This window comes from Mesoplodon bidens (genome assembly GCF_964165515.1).
Source record: "Mesoplodon bidens genome assembly, chromosome: 7".
Lineage (NCBI taxonomy): Eukaryota > Metazoa > Chordata > Mammalia > Artiodactyla > Ziphiidae > Mesoplodon > Mesoplodon bidens.
In genome coordinates, this window is record NC_138164.1 from 12,028,518 (window position 1) to 12,046,468 (window position 17,951).

Genomic DNA, 17,951 nt, shown 5'->3' on the forward strand with positions numbered 1-17,951 from the left:
AACAAGAGCACTAAAGACGCTGTGAGACAGACAGAGAGCCACTGCCTTCCTCCCGTCCTTCTCTCTTTGGATCCATACAATATCCTACCAATTGTACTTAAGCCAGTGTAAATGGGTTTCTTCTCTTGCAATATTAATAACCCAGATGAGAGCATCCCTGGACCCACAGGCAGAAGACCAGATGTCTGACATGTATATTTAAGCAAGTTGCTCTTTAGTTTGGTTTGGTTTTTCCATTGAGCATCATTAAATGTTGAAATGGGCTAGAAAGGGAGGAGATGGGGCTCCAGAGCCTTAGGGAATGGAGGCCATCATCTCTCTGGGCTGAGGGTCTCCCCCTCCTTCCCTCTGAACTGGAGTTCTTCATTTCCAGCTTAGCTACAAGCCACCACCCCACTAACCTGGAAGCTCATCCTGTAAAGTCATCAAAGTAATACCAGCCACACACCAGAGAAGTGCAGGGGAGGTGGAGTGGATGGGACACTAGACTTGCAGGGTCGTGATGCAAGTTCAGGGTCCAGGACTTGCTCAGCCATTGACTAGCTCTGGGGTTGGGCAAGTTATGCAATGTCTTTGAGCCTCAGTTTCTTTAGTAAAGTGGGAATAATAACACTTAACTCTCTGGTTGTTGGGAAAATTAAAAGCAGTGCCCAGCACATGGCAGGGGCTCCATACGTGTGACTGGAGTGACCAACTGAGTATGAATGTAAAGCACTGCAACTCACAGAGGATTTTCCTATATTGCAAGTCATTTAAATCTCACAATGACTTGCAAGATTTGCAAAGTAGACCTTAGTGTTCCCATTTTACAGATGAAGAAACTGAGGTTAAACAGAATCACTGACTTGTCCAAGGTTACCCACAGAGTGAGTGGCTGATGTCCAGCCCAAGTCTCAGTTTCTTCCCATAACACTGCCCTCAGCAAAAGAAAGCAAGACAGGAAGCAGATGTGCCATGACTATGCTTCCCTGGGGCTGGCTGAATCTCTCCTTTCTTAATCCCATATAAGGTTTCATTCAGGGATCTGTGTACAAAATGTCCAGGAGATGAATGAATCAATATATGAAGGAATGAATGAATGGGTAAATGAAGGAATGAATGAATTCCCTGTCTTGATTCTACTCCACACATGATTTGCAACAAAACCTGGGATCTTGTCCAGACTAAGCCCTATAGGGCTTCCTGGTGCATGTTTCTCTTCCTCTCTTGGGAATATCTACATCACAGGCCCGGCGATGGGTGCAGCTCACACCACCAGCCCCTCCTCCGCCAGCAAGGGAAGCAGAGGGCAGCCCTGCCCATGCTACGTACTGGTTTCTGCAGTCTCGTACTCGCTGTCTCTGAGAAGCTCAAAGATGTCCACTTCGACCTTGGCCTTGCCCAGCCTCTCGGGAGCACGGTTGATGCGGTTCTTGGCCAGGGTGATGGACAGCCGCTCGCCTCTGCTGCACTCCATGGGGTCATCCAGGATAGCAGCTGTGGGCAGGCAACCACATGGACACAGTTGGTACCCTCTACCGTTGCGCCTCCTTCTGCTCCAGTCTCCCCCCCATGCCGCCTTCCACCTCCACCCTGCCATCCTCAGAACTGTCCCCAAAGCAAGTCCCCTGCGGGCTAAGGGTCTAGGTTTGTAGCCAGGTGTAGCGGCGAACTCTAGTGTGGCTAGTCACCTCAGGGACACTGTAATGCCATGGCAGGCCACCAGGGGCCCTACCTGGAAGAGGTCCTCAGGCTCAGGCAGAGCGATACCCTTGGATCTAGGTTTACCTGCACACGTGGGCACACGTGTGCAAAGGGAGGGAGATGGGAGCAGTGTTTTGAAAATGGTATTCTGGGCATATGAGAAACTCTCCTGGAGGTGATTTAGGGTTGAAGAAGGCCAGGTTTGAGAGGGAGACCTGTGGTATCAAGGAGCCGCTGCAGGACACTGCTGAATGCCGGTTGTCCACCGATGACACGTGTCACCTAATGAGCTACGTACTTTCTATGAACGTCTGTCCTCACTGAGCATGGGGAATAGTAAGACAACCTCATGGGAGCTGGTGTGAGAATCCAGTAAGACAATGCATGTAAGTGGCACACCATCAAAATTCAATCATTGTGACAATCCGTGTGAATGGTTGGAGTGGTGTGGTACCAAGAGCTGCCCACCTTCTGGAAGCAGTATTAAGGATACGTGTTAACCTGAGTTCAAATCCCAGCCCCGCCCCGTCTTAGCTATGGGGCCTCTGTTACCTCACTTGTAAAATGGGGAGAGAGCCTCTTCTTTGGGCTCCAGTGAGGATGACATGGATAATGCATGTGAAGCGCTCAGCACAGTATCTGCTGCGCAGCAAACACTCAGTAAATCTAGCCATTGATATCATTCATTCTCTTGGTAGAGGAAGTTACACAATTGAAAATCTCTGCACAAAAACTTGTACACAGGAGTGTGGGTGAAGGGATAAATGAGGAGGTTGGGATTAACATATACACACTGCTATATATAAAATAGATAACCAACAAGGACCTCCTGTATAGCACAGAGAACTATACTCATTAGTTTGTAATAACCTATAAGGGAAAAGAATCTGAAAAAGAATATATATATATATAACAGAATCGCTATGCTGTATGCTTGAAACTAACACTATACTGTAAATCAACTATACTTCAAATTAAAAAAATAAAAATAAAATATGTCCTAAAAATAAAGTTACTCTGTCTAAACAATAAAAAAAAAATTGTATACAAATGTTCCAAGCAGCATTATTCATAATAGCCAAAAAGTGGGAAAACCCAAACGTCCATCTACTGATGAGTGGATGAACAAAAATTTAGTATATCTATACAATGGAATATTACTCAAAAATAAAATGGAATAAAGTACTGATGTATGCCATAACATGGATGAACCCTGAAAACATTATGCTCAGTTGAAGAAGCCAGGCACAAAAGATCCTGTGTTGAAAGATACCATTCATATGAAATGTCCAGAATAGGCAAATAGAGACAGAAAGTAGATTAGCTGTGGTCCAGTGGCAGTGGTGGTGGCGAGTGAGGAAGTTGGAGAGAAATGGAGAGTGACCACTAATGCACATAGTGTTTTCCGGGGGATGACAGAAATGTCCTGAAGTTGATCATGGAGATGGTTGCACAACTCTGTGAATATACTAAAACACGCTGAATTGTATACTTTAAATGGGTGAATTGTGTGGTATATGAATTATATATCAATAAAGCTGCTACAAAAATAAAGATCAAACTTATCTTGCAGAGGTTGAAGCCGCAGAAGAGCAACACAGAGAATCAAACCGAATAGATTTCACTGACATGTGGCCCTTGAATCTCTGTGGCTGGTATGGACAGAGACCCAGTTTCTACGCCATCTTTTCTGTATAAGGCTCCTATATCTGCTGTGACCCATTTTCCAAACCAAAACCAGGACACAGAATATGACAAAGCACTTTTTTTTCTGATTTGTGGATTTATTTATAGGCATAGCCTTCCTGAACAATAGAAATTAGATTTCATTTACACGGGTTGGTCGTACATGGGGCCACAGAGGTGCATCCCAAGAACTAGGCGATAAAGTAGGCTTCTGTGAGTTAAGTAGCAAAGTCCATGCACACCTAATAGGATTAGCCCCCTGAGGGGATGGACAAAGGACCGGTAGATGTATGACTGAAGAGCCCAGAGACACCTAAAATTCCTACCCAGGTCACCTTAGGGAAGCAAGACCAGAATGAGATTATTACTTAGGAAGCAGAAATGTGAACAATTACACTGTGCCGTCCCAGGAAAGGAAGACTTTGGGAATAGAAGGGAGGTGGGGCAGCCCAGAGGAGTGATTCTCAAATGGTGTTCCTTGGAGGGCCCCTGGGTTCCTGGGTTCCAAGAAGCAGAGAGGAAGGCTGAAGGGAGGTCTCTAGCCCCACACCAATTTCAACCAGCACAACTCCACATCCATCCGTTTTAGATATCGGAGTTCTCCAAAAGACATGTGTGGGAAAAAAAAAAAAAAGTTTCACTGTTAAAAATATAATAGAAGCCATTAGCCCAGCCCTGGAGCATGGAAAAGAGACATCTAAAGTGTCGGGAATTGGCAGTGCCATCCTGCACGAGTCACAGGAAAGAGGCCCCGGGTCCATGGGATACTAGCCTCATGTTAATAGGTACACATTTATCCAGTGACAACGTCAGGGTAAGTCCTAGTGGACTTACCTAGTCCCACTTACTGTCTGCGACAACTCTGTGAGATAAGGGTGTTTATCTGTGTCATCCTCACTTGGAGATGAGAAAACAGAGTTCACAGAGGTCAAGTGACCCGACCTCGTTCACAGGGCTGGTGAGTGTAGAGGAGGGAGGGGATCCCAGGTCAGTTTCATGTGGACCCTGCATCCTTAACCACAGGTCATATTCCTTCTAATGAAATTCATCTTCCCAGGGGTTTGCTGCCGAGAAGGGAGTAGGCTAGGTAGGTGTGTCTTAGGCAGCTCACCCTGCTATAAGAAATACCACCATAGAGCGGGTGGTATTTATTTCTCACGGTTCTGGAGGCTGGGGAGTAGGAGATCAGGGTGCCAGCATAATTGGGTTCCAGGGAGGTCCTGCCTCCTGGTTTGCAGATGGCTGTCTTCTCCCGATGTCCTCACACGGCAGAGAGAGGGAGATCAAGCTCTCTGGTCACTCTGAAAAGGGCACTGGGGTCTCACCTTCAGGACCTCCCCTAAGCTCAATCACCTCCCAAAGTGGGGAGGGATAAACTGGAAGCTTAGGATTAGCAGATACAAATGACTTTCTATAAAATAGATAAACTACAAGGTCCTGCTGTATGTATAGCACGGTGAACTATATTCACTATCTTGTAATAAACCATAATGGAAATAAATATATATAAAACGGAATCACTTTGCTGTACACCAGAAATTAACACAACATTGTAAACCAACTATACTTCAATTAAAAAAAATGGTGTGTGCTATGGACTGAATTATGTCCCCCCAAAATTCCTTTGTTAAATCTCTAATGTGTGCATTTAGAGAGATAGGACATTTAAGAGGTAATAAAGGTTAAATGAGGTTATAAGTGCTGGGCTCTGATCTCTTGGAATTGGCGTCCTTAGAAGAAGAGACAACAGAGAAGGTTCCCTCCCACTTTCTTCCACCCCCAAGGCAGGAAGCAGGCTGTCACTAGGAACTGACCCTGCAGCACAATGACAGCAGACTTTTAGCCTCCAGAACTTGAGAAATAAAGGCCCCTTGTTGAAGCCACCCAGCCTGTGGTATTTTATTATGACAGCTCAAGCTGACAAAGACAGTGTGCTAATTAATATAAACCCTCACATGCAGGACACCAGCCAACCATGTGACACCACACAATAAACTCACAGAGCGTCACCAGACACACTTTGAGACAGAGGGATCATGGCCGGGGGTGGGGAGAGGGGATGGCAGGGAAGAGAGAATGTGGGAATGATACACTAAGGGGCACACGAGGTCCCCTCGGTGCTCAGCACTCAGGACTCTGCCTTTAGAGGTATCTGGCAGGTGCTCACCAACTCACCAAGATCCACAGTCCCGCCCTCCCTCCCTTCCCAGCCCCCATGCCATTCTGGGCACCACTTTTTCATTAGGTTTTAGACAATAATTAATTTCTGGCTGGGAACAGCCTCAACTGGGTGGTTGGCTGGCATCAAGCATACTGGGATCAGAATAATTAGGATGACAACAGGAGCCAGATTCCAGGGCTGGGGCAGTAAGGATGAGGTACAGGCTCAGGCCCTCCAGGGACATCAGAGGGACATGTCCCCAGCAGGCATCACCGAGCAGCATCCCTGCTGTCCAGCTCTCACCTGCGGGGCCCAGGGGTGAAGGAGAGCAGCTGGCACAGGACTGAATGTGTAGCCGCTGCTCCTAACCTTCATCCCCAGGCCTGGCTGTCGGGCTGGGCCAGGATGCTGAGTCCCCAGCCGCTGCCTAAGGAGGAGCCACGTCATCTGGCACATCCTCCACCCCTGCAGACAAGTCAACTTGCAGCCACAGTGAGGCTGATCGGGGCTGGGGGTGATCTGGCTCTGCAACAAAGCCCAGGCTGAGATGGGGAGACGTGTTTAGGGACCAGGGTCCGCCCCCTTTCCAGCCATGGGGACTCTGCAATGACTCTTCAAACCCACATGGACTCATGACTCCTTCCCGCCCGGGGAGCCACGAGCCCTCACATTTCCCTTGGCTTTTCTCCCCATGAGCCAAGTGCTTTACCCTCTGCTGGGACGTCTCTGAGTTCTAAGGCTCGTGCCAAAGAAAGGGCGGCCTGTTGACTCTGCCCACCTCCACCCAAGTGTCCCTCCATGTTCTGGGCCCATGCCTATGTCTACTCTGGAGAGGACGCCTCCCCCAGGGCTGGCAGGCTGGGGCTGCCCACTGGGGTGCTTTCTTACTCACCCCTAGTGATCATGGCCATGACCACCCAGGGGAGGATGTGTGATCACTGACCTGCTCAGACCGCTGAAGCCTCCCCATGGTCTGAAGGGTTGGTCCCAATCGAGCCTCCAGGATGGCATCAGGCCCTCCACACCTTTCTACCTGTGGCACACCTTCCATCCCCCTAGGGACAGCGCCTCTGAGCTAGGACCTGGGCTGACGGGTTATATTCCCTCCTCCATGCCTCTACTGACACTGGCCCTGCCTCTTGTTCCCCTCTCCCTACAAGGCCCACCTCAGACCACCTCTTCCAAGAAGTCTCCCCGGACTCCCCAGCCCAGTGCTCTCCTTGGATTTCCATGCACTGCCTTGGAGGGTATTTATCTTTCCATTTCTATGTGAGTTTCCTCATCTAGCTTGTACCTTAAAAGCCCAGAGCGATCCCTCCTTCCTTTGAAACTCCCCAGATTCCCCGTCCCACATCAATTCCCCCTTCTTAGAACACTCACAGAAACTTCTCTGTACTTGTCCTCAGACAGTAAGCACTTCTGACTCTCTATTATTTATTATGCCTATTTGTCCATCTTCTCTCCCCTGGACAGCTGGCTCCCTGAGGGCGAGGGCCGTGCCTTATTCATCTCTGCAATTGTGCAATCCCAGATACATACGCATTGAGCCCTTAATGAATGGTATTGAGTGAATCAATAATGTAAGGCCACTGTATTCTCATGCCCTACAGCCAGGAGCAGACACTGTGCCTGGTGCAGTAGGCATTAGACTAGGCGTGGACCGAGGGCAGCTCCTATGCCCAGGCCTGCAGGGCAGAGGACCTGTGCGGACCCCTCCTTCCCAGGTTTGGGGGCTTTCCTGCTCTCTGCTCACCTGTGTCCATCAGAATGGGGCTTGCCTTCCCTCCACAATTTCTCAGCAGCCCACAAGTGACCCCTCAGATGGAGAATCAGCCTCCTTAATCCCTTGGTCCTTCCAGAGTCCCACTGCTGAAGATTTCAAAGCACTTCGATAACTCTTACCTCTTTAAGGGCAGGAATAAAGAGGTTTTACTGGAGAGTCTTTATAGACAGTATCTATAACGCGCCTGTTAGAGCCCCATGCTCACAAGAAGAGGCGATGTGAGCCTCCAGGGAATCAGTTGGCTTTGCTCCCAAGCCAAGCCGCGGGCTGCTTGCTCCCTGGGGTCCCAGCCCCTCACCATCACTCATTGGGCATCTCACTCACCTGTATCCTCCCAGTGTCCCTCGTTTCACCCCTGGTGGTCCCAGTCATCTTGCTGGAGGCAACCTCACCACGGTGCAGGCTGCTCCCACGGCAAACTCACACCCTCCCCCTCCCCTGGGGGGCAACACGCATCATATCCTTGTCCTCTGACATTACAGAGTATCTGTTTGCTGGGGCTGCCATAACAAAGCACCATGGACGGGGTGGCTTAAACAATGGAAACTGACCAAGGTGTCGGCAGGTTTGGTTTTATTCTGAGGCCTCTCTCCTTGGCTTGCAGATGGCCGTCTTCCTCTGGTGTCTTCACAAGGTCTTTCCACTGTCCATGTCTGTGTCCTAATCTCCTCTGCTTAGAAAGATATCGGTCATGTTCGCCTATGGCCCACTCAACTCATACGACCTCACTTTAACTTAATTACCTCTTTAGAGACCCTACTTGCAAATACAGTCACATCCTGAGGTCCTGGGTGTTGGGATGCTAACAGATGAGTCTGGGTGGGGAGGGATGGTGTACAGTTCAGGCCACACCGTGGACCTTCACCTCTAGCCACTGCCCACTCTCACCTCCTCACCCTCAGCCCACGGGCTGGCTACACCGAGGACACTCTCGGTGAACTGCCTCAGCTTTGTGCCCCGACCCCTTTCCACTGGGCTCAGATGAGGGGGGTCCTGTGAGAGGAGGTCCCCTGGCCTGGCTCTCTGCCTCACCACGCCTCCCTGCCCTCCTTTATGTTCAGTGTCTGTCCCAGACCCACTCATTCCCCTCCACTAAAACATGGCCAGAGCCCTCCCCTCCCATCGGGACCCTCCACTGACCACACGGACCAAGCATGTCCCTCCGGCCCTCCCTTTACCCCACCTGCAACTCGGGTCAGGCTTCTCCAGTGAGGGATCAACGTTTTCTAACTCTACCTCATCCCACCCTGGACTCTCCCTCTGTCCCCACCACCCACTCAAACTGTACACACAAGGCAAATAACCTTCAATAGCCCATTTTTGCAAAACTGGTGGACACGTTTGATTCCTTGTCTTATTACGTCCCGAGCTGGCGTGACTGTTTTTATTTGCCACGTGCTGTTCAAAGAACATCGTGTGTATCACCTCATTTAATCCTCACACAACCCTACAGCTTACTGTCCCATTTTATAGGTGAGAACACTAAGAAAGAGTTAAGCAACTTGCCCAAGATCACCCAGCTCTTAACGGCAGCCTTGGTCCAGCCCATGAGCCACTAGATCACGTCATCAGGTCACTTCCCGGGTTCTCTTTGCAGCTGAGGGTCCCCGGTGCTCTTTTGTGCCCGGGACCCTCAGCTTCTGTGGCTTCCATGGCACGACCCCCCTGGGACTTTCCTCCTACTTCTCTGCCCATTCTCTCAAGGTACACTTCTCCTGCCTGACCTTTAAATACCGGGGAACCCCAAGGGGCTGTGCAGAGCCCTCTTCTCACCTCACTCCCAGGGGCTTCCTAAATGGTCTCGCTCACAGCCACCTCCATGGGGGTACTTGACTTATGTCCGTCCACCTGCCTGATGATCCCCCATGCAAATGTCTGACGAGGATCCCAAATTTAGTAAAACCCCGACTAAACCCACCCTCTTCTCTCCTGTATTCGCCCTGTTATATCCCTGAGTTTTGTTAACAGCAGCACCAGCTACCCAGGCAGCATGGCCTCACCCCAATTCCTCACCTCCTGGTTGCTTCTGATTTTCCCTCCTCAAGATTTCTCAAATCACTCCTTTCTCTCTGGTCTCAACACTGCTGTTCTAGTTCAGTCCTTTCATTTCAGCGATTTCACTGCGACCTCATAACTCTCACTTTTTACTTTTTGTTTTTAATGTTTTGATTTTTATTTATTTGTTTTAATTGAAGTACAGTTGTTTTACAGTGTTGTGTCACCAGAGTTTTAACCACCACCCAGCACTCCACAATCACTCCCACACACAGCTGCCAGAGTGATCCCTTTAAGGTACAAACCCTTGCTTTTAGCTTCCAATCTCCAAACAAATGAATTACTTGATATGGCAGACAAGAGCTGGCTCTAGCTTTTGAACCTTATATTCTGCTTCTCTGCTCATCTGTCTCCAGCTTCTAGAAACAGTGAACCACCTAACTCCTATAGTACCATCTAAGGTGCACGCGCGCGCGCACACACACACACACACACACATAGTGCTACTGTGTGCTGAATACTTTAGCTTAATCTCCTCCCCCTGCGTCCTCACCTTTGCTCACTCCTACTCAGAAGGAATCCTCAGCTTAGACGTCCCCTCCTTCTGGAAGCCTCCTCTGAACACAAAGGTTGATCAAGTGCCCCAGCTACGTATATTCATAGAATCCCATGCATCTTATACTCTAATTATCGGTTTAGTCTTTAACTTTCACTCTTTCATTTTTTCTGTCCCCAGTGCCTGGCGCCTCGCCTGATAACACTTTATCAGTGTTAGAGCCAAATTTGTTTTGGCTTTTGAGGAATTTTATGCTGACTTCTATTCTTCCATCAAAATTACTATTCTGACCCACACATATATGGACAAATTTGACACTAAAGGTGCAGTGAAAAAAATGGGCTTTTCAACAAATGATGCTGCAACAACTAGATATCCATGTGTTTTAAAAAAACTTCAAACCCCGTCTTATGCGATATACGGAATAAACTCTCACACTATATATAAAAATTAATGTAAAATGGATCATAGACTTAGAATTAGAAAATCTTTGTGACCTTGAGTTAGAAAAAGATTTCTTAGATGTGATGACACCAGAAGCAAAACGCATGAAATTAAAAATTGACAAACTGGACTTCATCAAAATTTTAAATGTCTGCTCTTCAAAGACACTGTTAGTAGAATGAAAAGATAAGCCACAGACTGGGAGAAAATATTATATGCAAAGCATATACCTGAAAAAGACTTGTATCCAGAATATACAAAGAGCTCTCAAGACTCAACAATAAGAAATCAAACAACCCAATTTTTAAAGATGGGCAAAAGATTTGAACAGACGCTTCAACAAAGAGGTTATATAGGCAGCAAGTAATCTGTGAAATATGCTCAATAGCATTAATCATTGGGGAAATACAAAGTAAAACCCTAATGGGATATTGTCAGAAACCCATTAGCATAGCTAACACTTAAAAGCTCAACCACACCAAGCTGGTGAGGAGGAACTGGACCTCTCATATGCTACTGATGGGGCTGTGAATGGGGTATGACCACTCAGAAAACCATCTGTCAGTTTCTTGAGAAGTTAAACATACATCTACTGTATAATTCAGCCATTCCACTCCCAGGTATGTATCCAAAAGAAAAGAAAGCATGTGTCTACACGAAAATATGTAGACAAATGTTCATAATTACTTGATCCAGAGCAGTCAAAGACTGGAAACAACCATCAACAGGTGAATGAATAAACAAACTGTGGTCTCTCCATACAATGAAATACTACTCAGCAATAAAATAGAATAAAAGAAGCCAGACAACAAAGATAACATACTGTATGTTTCCATTTTTATATATTTCTAGAAAATACAAACTAATCTGTAGTGCAGAAAGCAGATCAGTAGTTGCCTGGGGCTGGGACAGGAAGGAGCAGAGTGAGGAATGAAAACGTGACACCAGGAAACTTTTTGGGTGACGAAAAAATTCTCTATCTTGGTTGTGGTAATGGTATTTACAGGTGTATGCATGGCAAAACGTATCAAATTTTACACTTCAAAGTACATGCAGTTTATTGTCTATAAGTTATACCTCAGGGTTTTTTTTAACATCTTTATTGGAGTATAATTGCTTTACAACAGTGTGTTAGTTTCTGCTTTATAACAAAGTGAATCAGCTATACATATACATACATCCCCATATCTCCTCCCTCTTGTGTCTCCCTCCCACCCTCCCTAGCCCACCCCTCTATGTGGTCACAAAGCACAGAGCTGATCTCCCTGTGCTATGCGGTTTCTTCCCACTAGCTATCTATTTTACGTTTGGTAGTGTATATATGTCCATCCCACTCTCTCACTTTGTCCCAGCTTACCCTTCCCCCTCCCCATGTCCTCAAGTCCATTCTCTAGTAGGTCGGTGTCTTTATTCCTGTCCTGCCCCTAGGTTCTTCAGAACCATTTTTCTTTTTAATTCCATATATATGTGTTAGCATATGGTATTTGTTTTTCTCTTTCTGACTTACTTCACTCTGTATGACAGACTCTAGGTCCATCCACCTCACTACAAACAACTCAATTTTGTTCCTTTTTATGGCTGAGTAATATTCCATTGTATATATGTGCCACATCTTCTTTGTTACCTCAATTTTTAAAACATGCTTTTATGAGAAAAACATTACTATTCCTCTGGCTCCTTCCTACCTTCTCCCTCCCCTCCCCCTCCCCCTCAGCAAATGAAGCATCTTAAACTCTGTGGTCTACACCTACTGCCTCCAATTCCTCTGCATCTTCTCTAGCCCGAGCCTCCACTACCTCTGGATTCACCCTCAGAAATCACCACGGTTCTCCTTCCTTGGTTTTCAGAGTTTTGAAGCTCTCTGAGGCACCTGTGACTGGAACCTTTTTCTTGGCGTCATCTTTTGACACCCGTGATATGACACTATTTTGATTTTCATTCTGAGCACCTTCACCCCAACCCCCTTCCCTAGCTCCCTTCCCTTCTATATAACCCTAGTTGTCCGTGTTCCCCAGATCTCACACTCTGGATTTAGTCCTCAGTTCATTTTCTCTTCATGTGCACTTTCTCCCCTTGAAGAACTGATTAATTTTCAACTATCAGCTTTATGCAGATAACCCCAGAATCTCTATCTCCAAGCTCAGTTTCTCATCTCCACATTAGACTCCTGTTTCTGGCTGCTAAAGGAAAACATCCCCTTGGAGATCCTTCCAAACTCCATGTCCCAAATGTAACCCTTTATTTTTCATAGAATGCTGGGGGGTCTCTCTGACTTCCCCATTGCAATTAATAGCAGCAGTTCCCCACATGCCATCCATGTCAGAGCTGTCTTGCACGGCCCCCATCCTTCAGCCACTCTACCTGCTCAGTCACTAAGGACCCCTAAGGGATTTGCTTCCCATCCACTGCTTTCTTTCTGTCCCCACTGCCGCCAGCCCGCCTCTCTCCTGCAATTCCCCTAACCTGTTACCTGCCTCCAGTCTCTCCTGCACTCATCCAGCTACTCCACACTGCAGATTCACCTGCCTGGCCCCTACCCCCTGCACAATCTGGTCCCCACTTGCCTTTCCAGGCTCACATTCTACTAAATTCTTTGACTGCCTAGTTAACACCTAGGCAGTCCTTGCTGTCACTCTGCCCTGTGTCTTTTCTCTGGGTGGTCTCTTCTTCCTGGAAAGCTCTTAGGTTTTTTCTTTTCTTTTCTTTTTTTTTTTTTTTTTTTTTTGCGGTACACGGGCCTCTCACTGATGTGGCCTCTCCCGTTGTGGAGCACAGGCTCCGGATGTGCAGGCTCAGCGGCCATGGCTCACGGGCCCAGCCGCTCTGCGGCATGTGGGATCCTCCCGGACCGGGGCACGAACCCGTGTCCCCTGCATCGGCAGGCGGACTCTCAACCACTGTGCCACCAGGAAGCCCTCTTAGCTTTTCTTTATCCACATCTAAATCCTACCTAAATGATGCCCCAGTCTCCTGCCCACTCCCACTCTGCCCCTGGCAAGTGCTAGACTGCTCTAGCCCGGCTGATTTTGCCCTCTTCAAATCCCCCAAAGCGCTTATTATCTGCATCATTCATCAAGCACGTAATCTGTGCTTTGTAACTGATATAAGTAATGCATCCATTCAATCAATCATCCCTTGATTAATTCATCAAACACCTATTAAATGCCTATCTTAAGCAATGTACTAGGTATATAGAAAAGGATAAGATAGGACCATAAACGCAAGGGGCCACAACCCAATATGGTATGTGATTGACAAAATCATACTACACTCCAGCCATAAGTCACTCAGGTGCTCACTGTGCTGGGGACTCACAGACAACTGAGACCAGGTCCTTGGCTCTCAAACCTTTGGCCCCTCCTGGGAGTTGTCAGGGGTGCTGGGAGAGACAGACCTTTATTGTATAATGAAGTCAGTGGTTCCATAGAGAGAATCACAGGTTTCTAAGGAAGTACAGATTAAGGAAAACCAACCTCTTCCGGGTGATGGAGGGAAGTTTTAGGGAAGACCTCATACATTTATCCAACACACACATGGTGAGACCTACTAACTACCAGGCACTGTGCCAGGTTCACAGAAGACGCAACCTTGAAGGAGGCAGGTGAGTTTCCCTGGAGAGGCAGGGCAAAGAAGTGTGTCCCCGTGTGGGGAGCCCCCAAAGGCATGAGGAAGCCTGGGTTGACTGGTTCAGCGGGCATGAGGGGCCTGAGCCCCTGGCAGGGGAGGCTGGACAGGAGGACAGGAGCCTGAGCATGAAGGACCTTGTGTATCACGCCAGGGAATTGAGACAAAACAACAGGAGGATTTTCCACAGACAATGATGTCATATTTGCATTTTAGGGTTATCACTCTCACATCGTAGTAGATATATCGGCAAGAGTTGAAATGGGAGCTGGGAAGATCAATTTGGGGGTGACGTTAGTAGCCCAGGAAAGTGAAATGAGGCAGGTACTGAGGGGCAGGACGATGAGGGTCAAAGACGTGGGGCAGATTCAAGCGAGATTCAGGAGGTGGAATCACGAGGGGCAGCTGGGAGGAGGGCTGGGAGGAGATAAGAAGGGCTGTGGCTTCACTTCTCATTTAGATGGTGACATCACTGACTCAGATGAAGAGTAAGGGGAGAGGAAGGCTGTTCTCTTTTGTTTCTGGAGAAGGGTAGGAATGATGAGTTCGGGGTAGTATTCATTAAGGTCGGGGTACTCTGTTGAGCAGCAAAGTTGCTGGCCTGGCTTTCCTGAGAACCGTCCAGGCTGCAGACACAGTCCTGGGAGACCTCGGGGTTAGGGTGGTGGTGTCAATTTGGATCCGGCATAAGGTGAAGAGTAAGGAGAGGGGAGGGACAGGGCTAGGACCAAGGGACTCAACATCTGGGGAGAGTGTGGAGGAAGAGAAGCTGATGCAAGAGACACAGTCGTCAGGGTGGTTGGGATAGAGGAGGGAAGGAGGATGGACGTCAAGTAGAATAAGCACAGAATGAGATCCTGGCAATCAGGAGGTCACTGGCTATACCAGCAAGAGTTGTTCCCGGGGAGAGGTGAGGGCAGTGTTTAGGTGGCCGCCGGTGAGAAGTAGCTGAGAAGTGACTGGAGTCAAGCAGCTTGTCTTCAAGAAAAGGAGAGCGATCAGGGCAAGAGGTGGAGTGAAGCACATTGCCCAAGGGAGGGTCTTTAATTCACATGAGAGGGGCTCAGCAGAAGGCGCCGAAGGGGAGGGAGAAGCTGATGATGTCAGAAGACAGGGGCCACTTTCTGAAGCAAGTCCTGCAAAAAGGCTGGTCAACAAAGAGCCTGAGGCACAGGTTACAGGTTCACCTGGGCTGGGAGGGGGGACAGTGGGGAAGGGGGAAGGAGGCGGGGCCGAGAGTGCTCACTGTCCCCCTGATGCCCTCTCCTTTTCTCCCTTTTAACAACAGACCACCCCGGTGTTACCTGGACCCCTGGAGACCCAACTACAGATTCATTTCCCAGTGTCCTCTGCAGCTGGGGGAGGCCAGAGCTGAATTCCAGCCGTCAGTATGAGTGGGTGCAACCGTGGCACATCCAGGCCATCTTGCCCTGGACTCTCCTTCCCTTTCTTGCTGGCTCAAATGGTGGCAACAGGAACATGAGGAAACTACATGTTGATGATGGCAATGCTGCTTCTGCCTCTAACACCCCCCACCAGCCTTGGACCACTACCTACCTCTAAGACCCTTCCATCTTTGAGCTACTTCATTTTCAGGCCTCCTTGTTATTATAGCTCAGCCTAAATTCTAACTCAGTGCCGTCCAATAGAAATATAATGCAAGCCACACATGCAGCTTTAAATTTTCCAGTAACCATGTTGAAAAAGTAAAAACAAACAGGTGAAATCATGAAATTAATTTTAATAATATATTTCATTTAACCAAAAATTCCAAATATTACTATTTTAATTTCTAATAAATATAAAAATCACGGAGATATTTTGTATTCTTGATTTCATACTAAAGCTTCAAAATCCAGGGTGTATTTTATACTTACAGCACATCTCAATCCAGACTAGCCACGCCGCAAGGGCTCCGTGGCCAGCGGCTACCATATTGGACAGCACAAGTCTACCTAATTCTAATAGATGGAGCTTTAGATAGATTTGGGGGGTGGGGGCATTGAGAGAGACTGAGCTTGAGCTTCTACTTCCTCTGAAAAGAGGTAAGATAATCACTTTCTGAGCAAGAGTGACAAAGAAGGGATGGGTAGTTTCAGGTGAAAGCTTAGAATAGGTGCTCTGAGATGTAAATGTATTTCTGTTTGGGCCCAGTTGAAATGAAGAATGTTGGTGTGTTTCTGCAAGCGGCCTCGGGGCATGGACAAGAGCAGGGCAGGTAGACATCAGAAGTGTCAAGAGTAGGAGTTGTTAGGTGGGTGGGCAGGACGAGGGGACAAAGGAATTGAAGGCTCTTACAGGAGCATTAGTGGGGTGACGGCCGTGGTCTTCCACTTGATGGGAAAGCCAGTGAAACCCATGAAAAGTTGTCCAAATGATTTGGCCCAGAGGGGCTGAGGAACACGTGGGGCACTTGGATTGTGAACATACGGAAAAGCATTGAGAGCAAGATGGTAAGAGCTAGGGGCAGAGGATGCTGTTTTCAGACTGCGGGATTTTGAAATTAAGGTTTTAGAGGCAGAAGAGGACTAAGGGTTGCCACAATCCAGAGTGCGGTTTAGACAGTGACGTGGAGAGGGAGAAGGTCACTGGAAGGGAGGACCTCGAGGATCCCCAAGGCAGTGGCACGGGAGGGAAGGATCCAGGGGCACTGAGGATGACCAGGGCGAGAGCCAAGGTAGGATGAGAGGAAGGCTGTGAGCCAGGAACCAAAGCCACAGAGGAGAAAGGCAGGCACTAGGTGAGTGGAGGCTTGTCCTGGGGAACAATGGTAAGGGGGAAGCAGGTAATTACACCTGCCTCTCTTCTGAGTGAACAGTTGCCTCTGGAGATGGCCGGAAGGGAAGCACTGTGCCTGACAGGTTTGGGTTCTAGCAAGTGGAGGGGGGCTGTGTGATGGGCTTGACATCTCAGCAGAACTGGGGCTCCGTGTCAAGCTGACACAGACGTGGAGGGAGGTCAGGAGGGGGTGTCCGAGTGGAGGAGGCAGCACAGAGCAGCAAGGGGGAAGCATCCGAGGGATGATGGGCACTGGGGTCTGCACACTGTGGTGTGGAGGGCTGTGTTCTGGTACCGCGTGACTGCCCTCTGGGCTGGGAACCCCGTCTCCTCTTTGCCGGTGTCCTCCATCTCACTCAGCACAGATCCAGTCAAACATGAGGTGTATGTGCCTTCCAAACTCGTTAAAAGACTCGATCCTAATGCGTGTTAGTTGTCGCACGTTCCAAACACGATTCGCCTCTGGTCCATTCCTTAATCCTTCATACTCCCACGGTTAATAAAAGGAGATGACCTCCCGGGAAAAAAATGTATGAATAAAAGCCTCTGTAAGGTCTCTGCACACTCTACTGATATTCCCAGTTAACCCCAAGCTCTTCCTTTCTCTCCCTGCATCTTGCCACTTCCCTCTGGGTTGTCTTTGGGGAAGGAGAGTCCCCTTGTGTTCACGTGGTCACAGGTCTGCGGCAGTTCCCCTGGCCAGTTCCGGCTGGACCAGTTGCACAACTGTGGCAGGGCAGTGCCCCGCACTGCCACACTCAAGGTTCTCTCTCTGCACACAGCCAGGCAGGGGGACAGAAAGAGTGGGCTGGAGTTGCCCGTTTGTCTTCGGTAACAGCTGCTGGTGACAGCCTTCCGGCCAAGTTATGGGATAGAGCAGACTGAAGGCAGAGGGCTGGGGAGTGATGGGGGATGCTGAGAAACTTAGTGGATCTAGCTTGTACAAGGATGCCAGGCAAGGTCTGCTTTTTCTCCAGAGGAGACTGAGCCCAGGTCAACTTCACAGTGGTGGGGTGGGGTGGGGGATTCAATTTGATGAGCCCTTACTGAACACCTATCTGACGCCAGGCACTAGTGGGGTAGATGCATTTGAGAACCCAAGACATAGAGGCATGAAGCAGCCCTGGCCCCTGTTCTAAAGACTCATTGATTAGCTGGGGAGTTGGTGATGGGGGCAGCGAAGGAGGGCAGAGAGCACAAGCGATGTGCTGGGCAGACTCTGAACGGTGAGCTCAGCTGGG

At 48.5% G+C, this 17,951-nt stretch overlaps 1 protein-coding gene across 1 annotated transcript in view; it reads right to left on the reverse strand.

Annotated features, from left to right (window-relative positions):
- GRIK4 (glutamate ionotropic receptor kainate type subunit 4) overlaps positions 1 to 17,951 on the reverse strand; it is a gene marked incomplete at its 5' end in the record, with an annotated part of 314,312 nt that overhangs the window by 174,514 nt on the left and 121,847 nt on the right. Inside the window, one exon of the mRNA XM_081241422.1 lies at positions 1,312 to 1,476. Within this exon, the coding sequence (XP_081097548.1) occupies positions 1,312 to 1,476 (165 nt within the window). The remainder of the gene's footprint in view (positions 1 to 1,311; positions 1,477 to 17,951) is intronic.